Source organism: Ostrea edulis, chromosome 4 (genome assembly GCF_947568905.1).
Source record: "Ostrea edulis chromosome 4, xbOstEdul1.1, whole genome shotgun sequence".
NCBI classification, from domain to species: domain Eukaryota; kingdom Metazoa; phylum Mollusca; class Bivalvia; order Ostreida; family Ostreidae; genus Ostrea; species Ostrea edulis.
This window is the reverse complement of record NC_079167.1, coordinates 54,180,447-54,200,843: the sequence shown is the minus strand read 5'-3', so window position 1 is coordinate 54,200,843 and position 20,397 is coordinate 54,180,447. Positions and strand designations below refer to the sequence as shown.

The 20,397-nt window shown below is 34.6% G+C and overlaps 2 protein-coding genes across 3 annotated transcripts in view; both read right to left on the bottom strand.

Annotated features, from left to right (window-relative positions):
* The window catches only part of LOC125670770 (choline O-acetyltransferase-like), a 74,993-nt gene that overhangs the window by 34,657 nt on the left and 19,939 nt on the right, over window positions 1-20,397 (bottom strand). For both annotated transcript variants that reach the window (XM_048906134.2, XM_048906135.2), the window contains one exon: window positions 16,839-16,882. The gene's annotated coding sequence lies outside the window, so the exon portion shown is untranslated. The remainder of the gene's footprint in view (window positions 1-16,838; window positions 16,883-20,397) is intronic.
* LOC125669045 (vesicular acetylcholine transporter-like) overlaps window positions 20,338-20,397 on the bottom strand; it is a 1,656-nt gene continuing 1,596 nt past the window's right edge. Inside the window, exon 1 of the mRNA XM_048903489.1 lies at window positions 20,338-20,397. This exon is cut by the window's right edge and continues 1,596 nt beyond it. Within this exon, the coding sequence (XP_048759446.1) occupies window positions 20,338-20,397 (60 nt within the window).

The following is a 20,397-nucleotide window of genomic DNA, read 5'->3' as shown; positions in this document are numbered from 1 at the left end:
ACCAGAGGTGGGATCTGTTGCCTAGGAGGAGTAAGCATCCCATGTCGACCAGTCACACCCACCGTGAGCCCTATATCTTGGTCAGGTAAACGGAGTAATCCGTAGTCAAAATCAGTGTGCCAAGAACGGCCTAACAATCGATATGAAACACGTCAGACAGCATTTGACCCAATGATAGGTTGTATTGGCAAACTAGATCGTTATAACGACCATAGAATTTGCAAAATGCTGACTTTAAGCGAGACTGTTGAAACCCTTGTAACACCAACTTGTTTGTCACTAGCCTGCCTCGATTTAAAAACTGGTCATACACAAAACAAGCTCTTGCGTATCGAATCAGTTGAGATATATAAACACCATATGCAGGTGATATTGGAATATTGCTACATAGATATAAGAAGTTGATGATGGAGAAGATGAGATCATCCCGTTTGTCGTAAAGTTGAGTTGTTAGTTTGCCGTTAATATCTAGTTTCAGTAGAATATCTAAGTATGAAGCACAAGTGCACGACTTTGTGGTGTCTTTTATTTCGAGTTCAAAGGGATATATCGACTCGACATATGACTTAAAGTTATTATTGTTATAGATAAATCGTCGTCGATATATCTAAATGTCGAATTGAAGGCCACAGCAAGAGCTTTTTTCTTCTCACGTAGAAGTTTTTGAATAAATCCTGCTTCATAGGAATATAGAAACAGGTCGGCTAACAAAGGAACACAATTCGTGCCCATGGGAATTCCAACAGACTGTCGGAAGACCTGATCACCAAAGACTACGAAGATATTGTCAATGAGGAACTCCAGCATATCTTTTATTTCAACTTCAGAGTACTTATGCGTACAATCAGAATGGTGTTTAACAAAGTAATTTGATCACTAGATATGAATATTTAAGTTTTCCATTTTTGTTGAAGAAGCAACTGTCTATGATGTTAAATATACAACCAACCAAATCCAAAGTCATGAACTTTTTCAAACCTTGCTATATTCTAAAGATTAAAACAAGTTGCTGTCCTTTTTAAAAAGGCTTGTAATACATGGACCATAGGCACGTGTTTCTAACAGGAATTTATCATTCTGGGTTGATATAAAAATGTGGTTAAAACAGATCTTTTCAAATCTTGAAACATGCAGATATTTCATTATATTTACATTCACTGAATCTTTTCTCTTATATTTCTTTTAAAATCGACATTGCTTTCATCATGCAATAAATACATATTTGTTGCAAACTAGTTAGATCCGGTTTTCTAGTACTACCTGTCTGCAAAATCATTACCAAAATAAGCGGGTTAAGTATTTTTTCTGCAATGCTAGCTACCTTCATCACCCGATGAAACAACAAAGAAAGCATTTTATTGTTTAAATAATTCTTATTGTTATAGCTATAATGATATATAGGTCTTATGGGTATGAAATATTTGCAGCATTGACCTTTAACCCCAGAATTAAGAGCCATCCTTGTATTTGATCTTGACCTTAAAATTCAAATTCAACAGGGGGCACAATTTGGTCTAGATTATAACATAACAAAAATATTGATACCCAGAAGCTTGAGTGTCGTTTTTCGTTCTAAAATCTCAGTGCAACTTCACAAATGATAACTACATTTCCACTGCCTTTTACAACCACTGTAACAATAGGAAGATCGATCGTCGTATGTAGAAATAATAAACTTTGCATGTTTAAGGGATGAGAATGTTGTCAAAAAGAGGGGACCGGCTCCCCTTGTCCCTACGTGCCTGAAGATTAATGCATTTCATGTGATTTTTAAAAAATCATATCACTGCATAGCGGTCGGTTGTTAAGACTCGATACAATCTAACAGAATCAATATCCACATACAAAACACCATATTGTCTTGTTTTGTTTGTTGCCTTCCGCTACCAAACATCAGAAAAATAATCTAATTACTCATGTTTTTCAATTTGGTACTCCGATATTCGCTAACAAAATTCTGAAAAATAATTCTAAATCAGGAAGCTATTTTTGTATCGGAAATGAATCGTCTTTAGCCATCACTTTGTATACAAGAGGTACGCAAGTGGGGCATAATTTTCATAACTTCTTTTTGTGAAGAGTTCCAATATCTTATAGTTTTGATATTCCTTGTTATTCCACAAAATGTCATTTGTTCTTATATCACAAATTTAAATAAATTAGTACACTACTCAGACTAGTACTGTTTGGCAATATTCAGTAAATTCAATCACAGACTTCTTAATTCATATTTACTTTCCACTGTCTTTTTCTCCCCCCCCCCTCCCCCCTTTTTAAAAATTTGATTTGACCAAATGATGTGTACGCCATGATGTGCTGGTATATCTAGGCAGTTACACTCCTGAATGCTACAGGCTACTGATATTTTATTTAATCTCCCAAGTTGTCCAGAAGGCTGTAGCTCTTAGAGCAATGGTCTTGCATAGGATTCTTAGCCTGAGCAGGCCTGTAATTTCACAATACATTATGACTTATCTATGCCGTAAATTACACAGTCCCTTTCTCACCGCAGGGGAAAATATATTCCAGTGGCGGAATTTTCACCAAATATATACAGGTAAAATTGCGAAATATATCATCATATGATTGGATTTTCATATGAAAACCCCGCGCTTGATAGGAAGGACATTTTTAATGCATGTTTGAATTGTTGTGCACATGAATTGAATGAACGATATCTTTTATTCAAAGGAATTTGAAGAACAAATTTTGAATAATTGCGTGCATTAGTTATGTTATATTTATTCATATCATATACAGCAAATAAAGCTTGATTATTAGAAAGTTACTTGGAGCTCCAAATTAAATGTTTCTTACATAACAAATGCTCTCCCGTATTGAAAATACGAATGCAATCGTAATTTGTCATGCCGATAGTTGACCAAAGACAAAATGAACAGTCATTCCTAATTTCAATTTGAAACTAATTATTGCGAATGGTACATTTCAGTTTGTGTCCGGTGCGACAATTTAAGGGCAAAATGATGAATACACGTGGTTTCTTCTCGTGAAAACGCAATAAACCAAAACATAATGCACTACATGAATGACAAAAAGAAAAACTGCTGTATTATTCGATTAATTGATTGTATACTGTTTAACGTCCCGCTCGAGAATTTTTCACTCATATGGAGGTGTCGACATTGCCGTCGAAAGGCTGCAAAATTTAGGCCTATGCTCGGAGCTTACGGCCTTTGAGCAGGGAGGGATCTTTATCGTGCCATACCTGCTGTGACACGGGGCCTCGGTTTTTGCGGTCTCATCCGAAGGACCGCCCCATTTAGTCGCCTGTTACGACAAGCAATGGGTACTGAGGAACTATTCTAACCGGGTCCCCACGGGCCAACTGCTATATTGTAAACAATGGCCCAATTTCTTGGACATTGCCAGGTAGTGTGCATCTTAATATCGGTAAAATGTTTTAACTTTAAAGTTTTAAGGCGCAAACTTCCCAGATCAGTCCCGGACCATTCGATATCTGACATATTGGACAGTTTTCGACTTACTAGTTACTTTCAAGATCTGTGTCATCACAAAACAAGTTCAACCAAAATTAAAACTTTCTTGTGTTTTTATCCATGTGCTTGTACATATCATTAACGGTTCAATAAATCATTACAAAAAGTCGTAACAATGACTTCTATAATCATGGAAAAAATTAAGAACATCTAAAATATCAGATGAATATCGTATTCAAAAATTTAGCGATGCGTCAGATCGTTGGTCTCGGGAGGGATGTCCTTCGTAGAATGAGATGTATAAAGTGATATAATCATAAATCTTCATAAAGTGATAAATATGGGCCTATAGTCAAAACTATTATAAGTATATATAACTAACACTGAACACCTACACAATTTTATGCTGAAATCACAACTTCTCTGATTGTTTTTCGGCTTGCCGGAAAGCCCCGAGAATGTGAGATTGGCGTCTATGATGTTGCCTCGCTGGGCGCTTTATAAAGGTTGATTCAAGATTGAAGAAACGAACAGGCATAGTTTATTAATTCAAAAAATTATCAAAACTTATTTCTTCTGTAAGATCAAAATCAAGCATCCATAAACAAGGGATTTACTTCATATCGTATTATCTTAAGTTGTCATTTTAAAAAAAAAAATGGTTTAGATCCGCTAAAGCGTGTTCACCACTTTATTCTCATTTTTGCTATTTCAGGGTAGTTTATCGAAAACGAAAGTAGGTTTTTAGATTAATGTCACGATATTTACTAATCAAGTAATATTATACATTTATTGCATGATAGTGAGGGAGATATGAAGATTTATTCACCCAAGAAAATCATATTCCCCGAGGGCAACGCCCGAGGGGGGATATGATTTTTCTTGGGTGAATAATTCTTCTTATCTCCCGAACATTCATGCAATAAATTGTTTATTATACCAAAACAAAGCAAGACTACGGTACAAAAAAGCATTTGAAATTGGAGTCATCTAGGCTATATATTGTATGTAGCTGAGATCGCCCTAGCGGTAACACCGTGCCGTCAACATATTAGAAGGTGCAAACAACGAAATACAGTGATATGATAACCAGTTTTTGTATTTCCATTCTCCTTGAATGTTGATTTACTTGCTTGTTTTTGTATCAACCCAAACCAGGCGATTTTTAAACTGTGTATCAGTGACCGGATATTTAGTGCCTTACGAACTATGAAAGTAGAATGATTTGGACTTTTATGATGTCACAATACACTTCGTCAATCCATCCAATCAGGTAAGCTGCACTGTGACTGTTTCTTTACAACCCAGTTTGAAAAAGAAACAACAATTTGGATTTTTTTAAAAATATATACGTTGAAAAATTATTTCATTTTGCAGTAAATCTTGCAAGTAATACGTCATAGTAGCTACGATATACTTCTGGTTTATTATAAATTCATATCGCACTGTTACAAATCCATATTACATATACATGGATACGGATTTGGCATCAGACCCCTTGTAAAACACCATGTTGGGTTTCTCCTCTCTCAATTCATTAGCCTGTCGTCTCATTACTAGTCATGGTATATGACGCATTTTGAATTTAAAAAACACCAACATTCATTATGTTTGAGAAAGGCTATCAGAAGGAGACGCCTTTTGAGATCATTTGTAAGTCAAACATAGCTGACGACTGGACAAGAAGACTTACATTTATCGTAAACACATGAAATGGATTTCATTATGACAGCTGATATTGCAACTAGACAATTTTGCTAACTTTGAAATATATGAATTGTAACGATAATTGCTGTGAAATTTGCATATTTACCTCGTATATTAATCCCATGATGCAAATCATACATGGAAGTTGTTTTATTTGGGAGGGGTTAGAGGGGGTGTCGTGGTAAAGAACAACTTGTTCAGGGGAACTTAGAATATTTATATTCTAGGCGACACCTGCGGGTAATAGATGAGCGGATACGCAAAAACATCCGGAGAAAAAATCTCCACTTATATACATGTAAACGAAATATATCTATTCCATTGTAATGTATAGAAAAGTTGTGGGGAGGGAATTTCAATTCCATTATGTTATTTCATGAATATGAAGATCAGCGTTAGGTCAGAATGCAATAAGTATAGACGCGGAGGGAATTCATGAGATATGTTTTAGCAATTTATGATGTTTAGCTTGTACGAACTATTTTTACAATTTTATGTTACATGTTTAGGATATCAACTGCCAGTAAAGCTCATGATCACCCGCGATATACATGTATGTGGTCCACATGATGTGGAGACTCGTTAGTCCAATGGCGACCTTGTTCAAATTACGCTTAAAAATTGGTGTAAACATAATGAGGAGGCGCATGTTTATCTTGTGACATCTATCACATAAAATTCCAGAATGCGGGTTATGAAAAGTTGTCTACACACTGACTGCTGTTGTAAGCACAAGAAATATCAGCAGTGATTTATTATTGTAATAATTACAGTATATGTGTATCTCTTTTCAGAGGGCTAACACAGAGTGACATCAAACTATTGATTAGGCCAAAGACATCGGACCTTACAAAAATGTACGTATGCGGACGACGCGAATATAGGTGTAAATAGACGCGGTGTAAATAGACGCGGTGTCTCCACAAAAGAATCACGCTATATCTATGACACGGCGTTTCACTATAGAACTTCACCAAGGAATATCAGACCTTAAATAGGTCCAAGACACAGCGTCACATGGCGTGTAAAACGTTGCAATATTATACAAATATTGATTTATATTCGATAACCCTGTTATTCATATGCGAAAATCTTCATTTATGCTCGATAATCTTGATATTTATGTGTGAAAATTTTGATATACAATGTATATATTCGATAATCTTGATATTTATATGTGAAAATTTTCGTGTATATTCGATAATCTTGATATTTTTATAACAAAATTTTAATTAATATTCGATGAATCTTGATATATATTCGATAATCTTGATATTTATGTGTGGAAATTTTGATTTCTATTCGATAATCTTGATATTGAAATGCAAAAATTTTGATTTATGTGCGACAAACCTTGATTTATATTTGATAATCTTGTTATCTATGTTATATATTCAATAATCTTGTTATTTATATTCGATAAATTGAACAAGATTGTCAAATATAAATAATAATTTATCGAATATAAATAACAAGATTATCGAAATCAAAATTATCAAAAGTTTCACATATAAATATCAAGATTATCGAATATAAAAATCAAGATTATCGAATATGCATCAAAATATCAAGATTATCGAAAATGCATCAAAATACATCATATGAATAACAAGATTATTGAATATAAATGAAGATTTTTGCATATAAAACAAGAGTTGTATGATACTGCAACGTTTTACACGCCATATTAAATCAGGTTTAGGATATCAATGAGAAATTGTAAAGTTGAATTAATACACTTACCATTTTTGTCTAACTAATTTTTGACTAACCTTGCTACTTTGATAAATAATTTCGGTACTCAAGCCGTCATAGAGACCTACCTGATAATTTCATCACTTAGAAACACAAGTTATATGTTTTGGTGGACAGAAAGATTCGAGGCTTTTTAAACGCTTATAACAGCTTAAGGTGAATCGTTACAATTCAGCTTTAAAAATGTTCCAATCGATTCTGACTTCTGTTGTTTGAAAATGTTCATCTTGTTTCCCTGATGGAAGTTCCTTCTGTATCTACACATTACAGTGAAGTTTTACAGGCAGCAAGCTTTAAACTGAGATAATATTTCAATACAACTGAGAACCAGTAGAGTACATTAAAGAATGAAAAAAGTACACATTTTATTTTCATCAAGCAAACATAAATATATTTACTTTTGCTGAATTTAAATTCTCTTTTGTCTCCTTTATACATGTTGTAAACGAACACAAAACAATTATTATTGGAAAAGATACATTAACACACGCAAACAATAATCAATGTTGTGTAAAGTTTTATTCCCTTCGAATAGTACTTAATTATAGTGCAGTGTCACGCGGATAAGAAAGATAACTCCAATTTTGATAAATCACTATGCTGAAAATGTGAAGATAACGAACAATGATCAATCCAATAACTCCTATAAGGAATACAAAATTAAGAGTTGGGCAAATACGGACCCCTGAACATACTAGAGGTGGGATCAGGTGCCTAGGAGGAGTAAACATCCCCAGTTGACCGGTCACATCTGCCGCGAGACCTATATATCGATCAGGTAAACGGAGTAATCCGTAGTCAAAATCAATGTAAAGAACAGCTTAACAATTGGTATGAAACACGTCGGACAGCATTTGATCCAATGATCAGGTTGTATTGTCAAATATATTGTTATACGACCATAGAATTTGCGAAATGCTGACTTTAAACGAAACCCCTATAACATCAATTTGTTTGTCAATAGCCTGCCTCGATTAAAAATTAATCATACGCAGAACAAGCTTTTGTATATCGAATCAGTTGAGAGGCATAAACACCATATACAGGTGATAATGGAATATTGCTATATAGATATGGGAAGTTGACGATGGAGAAGCAGAAGTAATCCCGTTTGTCATGAAGATGAGTTGTTAGTTTGTCGTTAAAATCTATGTTCAATGAAATATCCAAGTACGAAGCAGAAGAGGAAGACCATGTGGTGCCTTTTATTTCGAGTTCACTGGGATTTACCGTATAACGATTTTTTCTGTGGGGTGATAAATTTGGATTATTTTAGCGGTTAGATAGCTTTCCGCCAAAATTGCACTTGTCAAATATGCACCCAATTGCGATTTCGGTATTTGCAAGAGAGATGACTCTTTTTAGACCCGCAGAAAAACCCCGCTATACAGTATCAAATCGATATATGAATAAAAATGATCATTGTTATAGATAACTTCTCGTGTAAAAGCTTTTGAATAATTTCTGCCTCCGATGAATATAAAAACAGGTCAGCTAATAAAGGAGCATAATTCTTGCCCATGGGAATTCTAACAGACGGTTGGAAAACTTGATCACCAAAGAATATATTGTCAATGAGGAACTCCAGCATCTTTTTAATATCAATTTCAGAGTACTTGTGCGTACAATCAGGGTGGTGTTTAACATAGTAATTTTTGAATGGCTGATCACAAGATATGAATATTTCCTTTGTCCATTTTTGTTGAAGAAGCAACTGTCTATGATGTCAAAAAACCAGTCTTTAATTTATCCCGAGGAATGGTCGTGTAAAGTGTTGGAAAGTCATACGTTTTGATGTTGTTGATTTGAGAAAAGTTTTGTGATTTAAAATTTGCTAAAATTGTTTAGAATTTTTTTGGAATCCACATTTGATTTACACCACTTCTGGCATATGTTGTGGCACAATACGTTTGAAGTTTCTCCTCCACAGCTGTTTTAAATATTTTTGTGAGGAACAAAGATGGGGGCATGGCAAAACATTTACTGGATCCAGCAATATATCTATGTTTCTAAGGGTTGTGTGAAGTTTAGGAATCCAGTATAGGTTCGGTAACTCATTGAACTCTTTTGAAAGGGAAGTGGGAGTGTAAGTATGATTACCAAAAGTGGAATCAATGCCAAGTTCGTTTAAAATACAGTTGCAATATAACTTATAAACAAAGACAATGTTGTTACAAGTTTCGTCAGCTGGAACCAAAACATATTCCTCATGTAACCTTTCTTATTCATTTATCACTTCTGGTTTACTAAACACAGAAGGATAGATGGTATGTACGTTTGTTTTAATATGTGTAATATTCATCTAATACCTTTTTAGTCCATCGTCTGGCATAATCTTCGACATATTTTATAAAAGAGATGAAGTTCTGTCGCCAGTTGAAAGAACGGAGTTCTCTGAATTTAGGGCCTTTCAAATTAAGTGATTTCAGATCCTCATTTTCAATTTTATCAACATTACCTGTAATGAAATGTCCCGCTTGACAATAGCTGAAAGAAGACTAAGAACAAGAACGCGTAGACGGATTATGAATAACGGTGTATTTCTAGGCACTGTAAAGTTTATAATGAAAAAGTTTGGACGCAATAGTAGAGGTACATGTATATTTGTAGGAAATATGGGGTGTAGATTTGAATTTGAAATATGCTGGAATACAAGACTGAACTTTTTTATCATGAAGAATGTTGCTGATGTTGACGGCATCTATTCCTTTGTTAGTAAATTAAAGTTTAAGGAACTAACAGCATGATTTGGAAGAATTATCATCCATAACCTGCTATGGTTTAAAGAGCCTGTGATGGGTAATATTCATAATCATAGAATTCAGTGTATATTCTGGTATTGAAAAATCCAAGTATGGACTAGCGTTGGCTTCTTCAAACGGCATATTCAAAACTCTCCACGAAACAGAGTAAAGTTGCTCGTGATGAAACTGTCAGGTTTTTAGTAATTCTGAACCTCTTTAAAAGTTAACTACACGACTTCAGCACCATACCATTTTAGTTTTCTGCTTGCAATTTGAGAGAGAAAGAGAAAAAGATTTGAAACTTTTATATTTTGATTATTCTTGTTCAGAATAAACACAAATGAATACAGAACTGTTTTGACTCTTTTCCAGTATTCCGCCGCGTTTCTATGAATGTTTACGGTCTATTCATTGATTATCCATCGCTGAGTGTACGAATTGTCAAGCTGACCATTAGTGAAAGATAATTAACGATCATTTGTTTCCGTAATTAGAAAACGCTTAACTATAGACACGCACACCTTCCAGTACGGTTTCTTGCAAACAGTAGATAAATTATCAATAAGCCAGCCAAAATCAACACGGGTATTGACAGGTTATACAGAAATCGCCTGAATTAACACACCTGTTGGATCCCAGATTGATTGCCAAGTGTGCAGGAAGTGATTATAAGGCAAGAGAACTATGTCTTTCATTTTTACCCAAGTTTTCGTTCCAAATCATTAGTGTCGGTACAGATTTGTAGAATTAGTTGAATTATATCTATTTTGTCAGAAGCACTGCTTGGGTCCGTGTGAATTAAAATTGAAGAAATTCTCGGCTATACATCATTTTCGAGTGACAGCTATTAGAGGCAATTCTCATGATCTTTGGAAAATTCCACATTTTTACATAGTTTTGTTATAAAAAAAAAAAAGAAAGAATACATAAAGCATTGCCTTAAACTGAAAGAAGGCACGAAAATAAAAGTATAATTAACACGAAACATGCTATGAATTTAGTCTTCATTTCTCGGTATCTCTAATAATGTTTGTTTGTTATCACATGAGAACAAAAATATTGACTGTTAAACAGAATATTGATTTGTTGGTTGTATATTGTTTAACGTCCCGCCCGACAATTTTTCACTCATATGGATACGTCTATAAAAAAGGAATATTGAAAAATGATGTATTTACTGGGTGTGGTATCCAGAGGTGATCTTCTGCAGAAGTGATACGTTCTATTTTAAGAGACTAGTATAACTTTGGAACATAAATTCTTACGAAACAGGGTATGTTAAGGGCATGACTTTTTATAGTAGCGCAATATTTAGATAATTTAAGTATTTATTTTACGAAACAGTGCATTTAGGTCTTGCCATTCATCCAGGCTCTCCATTATGATATCCCTGTATATAAAACGGTAGTTTATATGTTTACGAAATATTCCCTATCGATGAAGTGCATTGTGACGTCATATTAGAAAAAAATATTTTGCTGTGGCCTTCAACTCGATAGTTAAATACCGGTATTATATATTAACAATGTCTGTGTTTTGTTTATGTATGTATGTATATGTTTTGTTTCATGATCTATCTTAACAGTATTTCTGATTGTATATTGTTGCAGTACCCTTCAATTCAATTTTCGTATAAATAATTCCGATATTACAAAAGTATTTAGATGGTTTTCCCCCTTACTCTATCCAACAGGCACGGGAATTTATTATATGAACTTGTAACTTTTCTTATTATTATTTCTTTTCGGATATTTCCAAGAGTGGTTATTCTCTCATCCAGCAAATTAAGTTCAATAAAAGATTCTAATGTCATTATATTGTTTTGTTTGTTGTTTGGTGATATTTTTTTTTTGGGGGGGGTTGTCATTTTTCTTGATCTTATATGCTGGGTGTGAAATAGTAACTCCACTGATTTCCATCATAAGAACCTTGAGAAATAGCCTTTCACTACCTCTCTTCAGGGGATTAAATTTTAATTCAAGATGAACAATAGAATGGTCAGATCTATATCCTGACTTCCAGTCACGTGATGGAGTAGACCTTAGAGCGCTCCGTAAAAAATCTTCATTTTGTTTCTTAAAAACGTTAAAAAGCTTTAAAAGACGCTGAATCAAAGAAAAGCCCGTTTCCTGGATGTTTCTGTCAATTATTGTGACCAATATTTGAAGATTCGACCTTGTTTTTCTTTGAAGTGTAAAAATTACCGTGAGCACTCGCTCACCGAACTCTCGAACATGGACGGGAAACAAAAGTCAAACAAAAAGAATGAGAAATCGGCAGAACGGAGCAGTAAATCAGCATGTTCGTACAGAGTCAGCTGAATCTAAATTTACATTTTGTGTCGTTGTCTGAAAAAAGTTCTACTGTCTCAGACAAGGCCGTCAAAACAACAACGGACTCGCAGCTTCGACACTGAATCTCTTATTCCGGATACCGGCATATCTGATGAACTGAGATTCAATCATGAAAGTCTGTCAGGGATCAGGGAAATGGTGATATCAAAAGCATTGTCACTACAATTTTGTCAGAAATAAAGGGGTAAATAAATAAAAAAAAAATCATCACAGAGGTTAAGGCGACATTCATACAATTACAGAAAATGTCAAAGCCCAGGTTAGAGACGAATTTCAATATAAAACTGACCAAAAACCAAAAGAATATGAGTCTGAAACTAAAGAGGCCACAAAGGGGAGTAAACATGAACTTTGGCAGCTCTTAGAAACAAAATTCCAAGAGCATCTGAAAAAATTAAGATCAATGCAAAACACAATAGAAAAATATCAATCATTGATGTAATCTGCTTTATATCTGGCAAATCACAATAAAAACTGTTCCCCCAAAACAATATCAAATTTTTAGAATGAATGGAGAAAGCATAGGGAAGCCTTCTTGAAGATTTGTGCGCCATAGTGCATCGACCTTTCATACATGGAAGACTTGCATCACCTTGATTATTTTTGAGTTCTAAATCCAGATAAAAAAAAAGTCATAAAATTCTATAAAACAAAGTGGCCTCGACTAATTTTTTTTTTCTCAAAGGTTGAAATCTGAATCATAAAACCAATTTTTATTTATGAAATAATTGATATATCGTTTCTCATTTTGCTTACGTTTTTACTCTTGGAATCGAAGGTTAAGTTGATGCTGAAATATTTCGCATTTGAACATTACAGTCTGTAGCAGGTTGAAATCATCTGGCTTGCAGTGTATACACTTCGTAATGTTATAGCCTAAATGTCTTGTTCTTGAACGCTAGGCAATGGAAAAATCTTGGTACGAGTTGTGCGGATGTTCTGCAGTGACGTCTCATTGTCATTCTCTACCCAAAGTTCCGTGCGCTCCTCGCACTACACCTCTGTCAACGGCTTTTTACAGAAATCTTGTAAAAGTTTCTTTGATCCAACATTTATGTTTTGGACTAAATGTTTAGTCATATTATGATATGTTTTTGGTGCAATCAAATTGATGATTACTGTAAATTGTTTAAAATCGCCGTTTTCTGATCATAAATTTGGAACTACTTCGTAATATGCGTATGAATGTAGAATATACACGTGGTGGAGATTTAAATGTAAACATGGAATCAAAAGTAAGAAAGGCTGTAAAAATACGATAAAACTTGTAAAATAAGAGACAAACAGCTAAATGGTAAATATGCACTTATTAAAGTGTCAGTTGGCTATGAAAAGAGCCTGATGTATCACCTGTTGTCTGAACTTTTAAAGGGAAAGGAAACCGAGAATGACTGTTTATATCATGTGATTATATTATCACGTGGTTCCAAGCGTTGACAGAGGTGTATGTGAAGCTTGCGTAACGCGCCCTCTGGTGAGAGAATGGTCTCATTGTGTACACACAGGTCACGTGCTACCCACATTAGTGTTAGCTTGATGACGCGCCTCTAATTATAGAATGGTCGTGCATAAATCACATAGGAAACAATCATGAATGTACATGTAGTCCAAACTTGGGGTTTTGAACTAATTCTTTCTCAAACGTGTTATCATAAGAGCTTGTTACGCTCGCTATAATACCAGCCAAAAATTAACAAATCAAGACTTTATGCCTATCAGATGTCTCGATATGACTGAATTAATAATGCCACCATGTGATTTTTAAGCGAGACGTTCCCTCTTTGACTAAGGTTTAAGGACTTATAATATATATGTAGTAAGTAAGTTTCTTATAAGGCATAATCATTATCTTTTGAGTGAATGAAAACTACGATTAGATCATCTCTTCTCCCTCCCGTATACACGTATCTTAGTCACAGCATTAAATATATGTCCTCAAGCTGTCAACTTTTAACCTTAATTGAATGAATGACTAATATGAAATGTCTTGCAACGTCATCTTGAGCTTAGCTTGTGAAAATGTTACATTTGTATTTTTCAGTGTTAAAATCAACTCTAGATTAACGTCATATATGTATGAATAATTCTTGAAATCACTCTTTCAAATCACATGTGTTTTTAAATCTGTCAAAATGTAATAAAACATGTAGGCAAATTAATTGGTTGAAATACCCTATATGCCACGTGGATACTAATATTTTTAGAGTAAATTGTGATTGCTTTTTTTCCTAATTCTTAATCAAATATGCGTTTTAAGTCTTTGTTATTCGAGATTTTAACTTTATGTAAAGAGCTGCAAAAGGCGGGAGGGGTCGAGTCATCTACCAGGCCAAGATTGGCATTCTGGTATGGCAAAGGAAACTGACTATATGGACTATGAAACATAATTTGGGGGTATTAAATGGGGAAAATTGAAATTGCCACATTAAAAGTTGTTGGTTATTTCTCTATATTTGTGTATGGAAACTGTCCATCACAATTTTTCTAGACAAGAGAGCTGATCTTTACGACATCCTAGTCCTTGCTGCAAAAATTAATATCATTCCCATTGCTACAGTAACTTATTTCATTATGCACGTACTCACAGACAGCAATGCTTGCAGGAGTCAGGGTTATTCATGCTGATGCCAAACATCAATGCAATCTTTAGAAAAATCTCTATATCTTCCAAAAACCTTTTCAACGTCGCCTAAGTCCAATGTATTTAGAATATTTTAGTGTATCGGTGCATCTATGGGTTATAGATATAAAATGCATAAATAGCATTCTGAAACTGTACTCAACATACAGGTATTCGATCTAGATGATTAAAAAAAAGTCAGTAAATGACCCTTCGGCTCGTGGGTTATGTCAAAAAATCTTACTACTATTTCTGTAAATAACATGCAAAGTACAGTATCATTATATGATAAACTAGATGTGTCGGAACGAATGCCTCCGCTGGCTACAAATTTTAGATCTGGTACATTACATTATCATATTAATATATATTAAGAAGGGAAGTGTTGACAAAATTCAATGTATGACTTCAGATAATGAGCGGAAACTGTAAATTGTTTGAAATTTTCCGAAGTCCAAGGAGCATAACATTGCCAGTTAACCGGAACCAAATGCAAATCTGACCTGCGTATTCTCGTGATGTATCTATTTCCTGAACTTTAATTTAAAATGTCCATGCATGACTGAGATAGTTAGCGGAATCCATGAATTGTTTGAACTTTTTAAGTCCAAGGGGTACAACTCTGTCAAAAATTATTCAACCAAAACCCAAATAAGAAATAGATGATCATGAATATAAGCATCTGCAGCAGATATAACGGAAACTAAATTACGACGGAAGAACGTTTTTCGTGGAGGGGCATAAAAGGCAAAAAATAACGGAATATATTTTCATGGAGTGAATTACATGGCGACCCTAATTTATCTATCTGTGTAATATTTGAAGTGTGTTTTGTTTTTCTTCGATTACCAAAAGCATTCTATATAGATTATAAAGCAGTGTAATCACAGCTGTTTGCTATGTTCAGATTTTTTTCTATTCTCCATTCTGACTAAGATAAATAGACTAAGCAATCTCCGGGGAAAGAAATGAGTGAGTGTCAGTATAGAGACACGCGGAAGATGGCACGGGGATGCAATTTAGGAGAATCAAAATGACGAAAACGGCGCTTCATCTGGTTATGAGAGAACTCTATGGTTGCAGACTACCATTCATTAGTAAATATAAAGGGGTCGGTGAAGGATTTTATACAGAAGCGTCAACGCTTTCTCGCAGCCGATGATCTTAAAAATTAATTAGGCTTCATGAGAACCCTACCCCACAATTCATGCAGATGAAATAGTGACAATATTTGAAGTAAAATTTCTAAATCACTATGTCTTTGAAGAATACCCCCACCCCCCAAAAAAACCCGAAAAGGTGGCATGAGTACATTGTCTCGGTGATCCATATAGGCAAAGTTTGAATTAACAAACCATTGTAGATCCATTTTTTGTTAAGGTACTAGACTGGATTTGGAATCCAGTCAACAACAATGGTTAATTTTCTGGAATATATCACCACTGGTCTAAAGAGTGGTAGGGAACGTCTTGCGAATTATGTATTGATCCCTGGTTTATCAGGCGGGACGGTTAAGTCGGACGAAGCAGATGATGGGAATACTAACCTCAAAACAGATAATCAGGTTTATATCAACCTTCTACAACCAGCAGTCTATTCCAGATTATGTCAAAATTGCAATGCTTGATTACTACAGTGAGTCAAATTATTTCTTGAAGTTGGGTAAGTGGCTGCAAATGCGTGGGCTTTACGCTGGAGATGGGTCATTAAGTTTTAGAAAATGTTATCTCGATGGCTTTGTCATATTACAATAATGAACCCGTAATCCTTACACATGATACATAAGGCAAAATTTAGTCAGTTATCGGGATCAGTATAGTTGCAAATACACTAAATGACCATATTCAAGCTGCTTACCAAACTACTTCCCAACAAAAGCATCCAGAGACTACAAACGTCCGCTAAGGATCACCAAAATTACTATTAATCAAAACACAAATCCCTATGCCCTATCAGTTATTTTTGTTCTAATAAAAATATCTTAATATCATCCAAAGATGATCATCTCTTAACAGATATAGAAACTATTTTTTGTGAAAATTCAAAGACTACGCTGCAGTTTTAATGTTAACTTGTCCACACAGTTCCACGAAGAGACATCCCTTAAGCTTGTTATAACACATTACAAACAGAAATAATGTATATTTGCCCAATGAATTGATGAAGGAGGCCTATAATCAATGTAGAAAAATATACATACCAACTTAACCTCCCGTAAAACTGTGAAGTGTCTGGAGGGATAACCTATGAAATAGGTAAATGACATATACTATTATGAATGTTTCTCTATAAAATGAACAGTTTCTAGTCATATGATTTACGTACCAAAACCTATTTTCGATACAAAGTGGCTTCAGCAAAGGAACTAGTTCAGTATAGTTTCACTATTTCCTGTACAAACCTCACAGGAAATGTAGCAACAGAAACAGAGAAGTTGTACAACTGCAAAGATTATTGGTCCAAATCAACAAGACCCTTATCCAATCAGTCAACAAACATCTTAAAGTTACCATGATTCAGATCATTGTTACATTGTAGCATTTGAACAAAGACCAAGAACTTAATTTGGAAACAAATATTGCTTTCAAATATATACATACTTCTATGGATACCATCAAATGATGAATATAATTATTATGAAATGCTAGTAAAAAAAAAAATAAAACCCTTGGCTTTATATATTCCTAGACCATATCATATGTATATTCCCATTGTTTCTTTTTATGTCATATAGACAAATAGATTAAAGAAAATCCGTTGTGCTTTTGAGTATCAATACTGCGATTAGATCGACAATTCATTTCTGTGGGAGTGAATTAATCAGGTGTAGCAACTATTAAGAAACCAACAGAATGAAAGAAAAATATTACAAACCCTTTCCCTTTTCCCGACCGTAAAATCCCTTACATATGTTTACCTGCTTATTAGCCTCACCTCGTTTGATGATGAACACTAGAATTGCCCATGCACGTTACTTGGTAATACCTATAGGTTCATTTATACAATACCCAACATTAAATAATATCACTGATGTATATTACATACAAGTTACGATTACATTCCGCGTCACGTGGAGAAACATAAATTGGTTTCTTAGTCCCCTACCGACGAAGTCGAAGGGGACTTTAAGTTTGCACTCCGTCCGTCTGTCTGTCCGTCCGTCAGTCCGGTATATCAGTTTTCCGCACTTTTTTCTCTGTTCTTGCAGATATTTATTTCATATTTGGTACATTGCTTTGTCATAACAAGTTACGGATCAAGTTCGAATTTCGTCTCGGTCTGTTGATTTTTCACTAAGTTATGGTCATTGGACTTAGAAAAAAATAGTATGAATTATCTGTTTTCCGGACTTTTTTGTGCTTGCAGATATTCATTTGATATTTGGTACATTGCTTTGCTATTTTGTTTGTTTTGGTCCGTTGATTTTTCACGAAGTTATTGCCCTTGAAAATAGCCTGACTTTTCAGACTCCGGACTTGTTTTTGTTGTGCTCTCAGATATTCATTTGATATTTGATATACTACTTTGCCACATGTTACAAAACAAGTTTTATTTTTGTGATTTTCCCCTGAGTTACGGTCCCTGAACTTAAAGATATAGTGTGAATTATCAGTTTTTTGGACTTTTTTGTTATGCTTGCAGATATTCATTTGATAATTGGTACATTTTTAGTTCGCCTTAATAAAGTTGATAAGAACTAGTGGAGTCACATCCACACCAGCTTAAAGTTTACAACCAATTTTCTTATTTATGTAGATAGAAGTCCTACACTCATTAAAGGATCTAGCATAGTGATTCAACAATGCAGCTAAATTATTCATGATCACCTACCTTTCACAGTTCATTGACTTGGTTAAAGACCTGAACCTGATTATGAATTTGTCTTTTTTCCCCTGGTCTAGTCTTTTAACTAAATACTAGTTGGTTATCCCTATCCTGGTACCCCAATTTCCCCTTTACCATAACCTACATAAAGAACTTTGAATATTGTTGCGGTCCAACATTTTTTGAGACCGGTAGGAGACTATGTATATTGCCATGCAATACTAACAGAATACTTTTTTTCTTGTTATACATGTAAAATGTTTGTTACTGTATTGAATGATTAACCTTTTTACTTTTACCTATATTCTATTATTTTTTGTTCATACCCTTGTGCAAGAGATTTAACCGTCGCAGTGGTTAGAGCGTTCGCCCCGCATGCGGAAGGACGGGGTTCGAATCCTGGCCGCGACAGACATAAGTCGTTAAAACAGATAGTGACAGTTCCATCGTCAAACGCTCGACATCAGGTGTGAATGTCACGGGTGCTCGGAGATGACCTTAAAAACGGATGTCCCTTGTCTCAGTAGGTGTGGCACGCTAAAGAACCCTCACTGCTCAATGGCCGTAAGTGCTGAGTATAGGTCTAAATTTGAAGCCCTTCACCGGTCTTCATGACGTCTCCATATGAGTGAAAAAGGCAAAATATATTCAAAACAGTGTTGATTAAAAAAAAATAATTTGCTGTCGATTCAGTTAGCTACATGTATGTTAACTTAAACATGTTTTCATATATCTTTTGGGATATGAGGGTTTCCCCCTAGGATAACAGTGTGTGTGTCAGGTGTCTTCGCTATTAACGATAGTGACAGTGAACTACTACAGTATATATTGATTTATGATTTTAAATTCGCAGAATAGTAATATCCCTTACTAACTTGAAAATTTCAAAATGTGTACATTGGTGTGTTATAATGTTTGTCAAATCAGCACACGTAGTTGAATACCCATTCACAACACATGTGATTAATAGAATCCTTCATTAGTACGAGTGTGAGATAGGGAAATTCCACCGAGGGGACAAGATTCACAGTCTAGGATGAGGCTTTGCCAAGCGAATCTTGTTCCAGAGGTGGAATTTCCCAGCTATCCCACACGAGTAAATCAAATGACGTCGCAGCAGTGTGAGACAGAAAAATCTCACATGGCTGTCTCACATGGGTAAAGTCGATCTCACATTGGTGATAATGTGAGAAATCGATGTCTTACACGATTCTATCCAATAAATATTAAAAGTTGCTCTAACCAGTCAATATCAAACTATTTAACAAAACGTGAAACCTTAAAAACAGGCAGCATGAATGAAAGAGTTGAATTAAAAGCAATTTTCATGGCAAAAGTTTCCTCATTTATTTAGATTACATCAAAAATGATCTTGCCATCTGTCTATTTCAAAGATTAGGGCTCATTTGATTGAACAAAGATATATTGTCCATAATGTTGGGGCTTAACATCATCATAATACATGCAGTACAAAAATAGATAGGTGTAAAACAAAATTCTACACATTCACTGGGTGTGTAGAATTTCTGGCAAATCCACCCCTTTTTTCAAAATACCGGAAGTTATTTATATATTTTAAAGGTTCGTCATTGTAAACGTTTGATTATCTTTCTATAAAATTCTAATTCCTGTATCGTTGGATTAATATTTCAAAATTATATCTCTTTATTTCAAAAACATACTTTCATTCAATGGGAGGATACATGTATTTCTGAGTGCTGTTTAAGATGCTACAAAACAAACATTCAAGCGACACTGCTAGGGAATATCTGGATTGTTCTATGTACAGGGAGTCAGCAACTTCCATTCAAATAAACATATTTGTCTATTAAGAAGGAATAGTCACGAATAAAATACTAATTCTTATAAAATGCTCAGCGTTTGTAATAAAAGGAGAACGACGCGCCGTTTTCTTTTGGTTCATAACTGTCCAT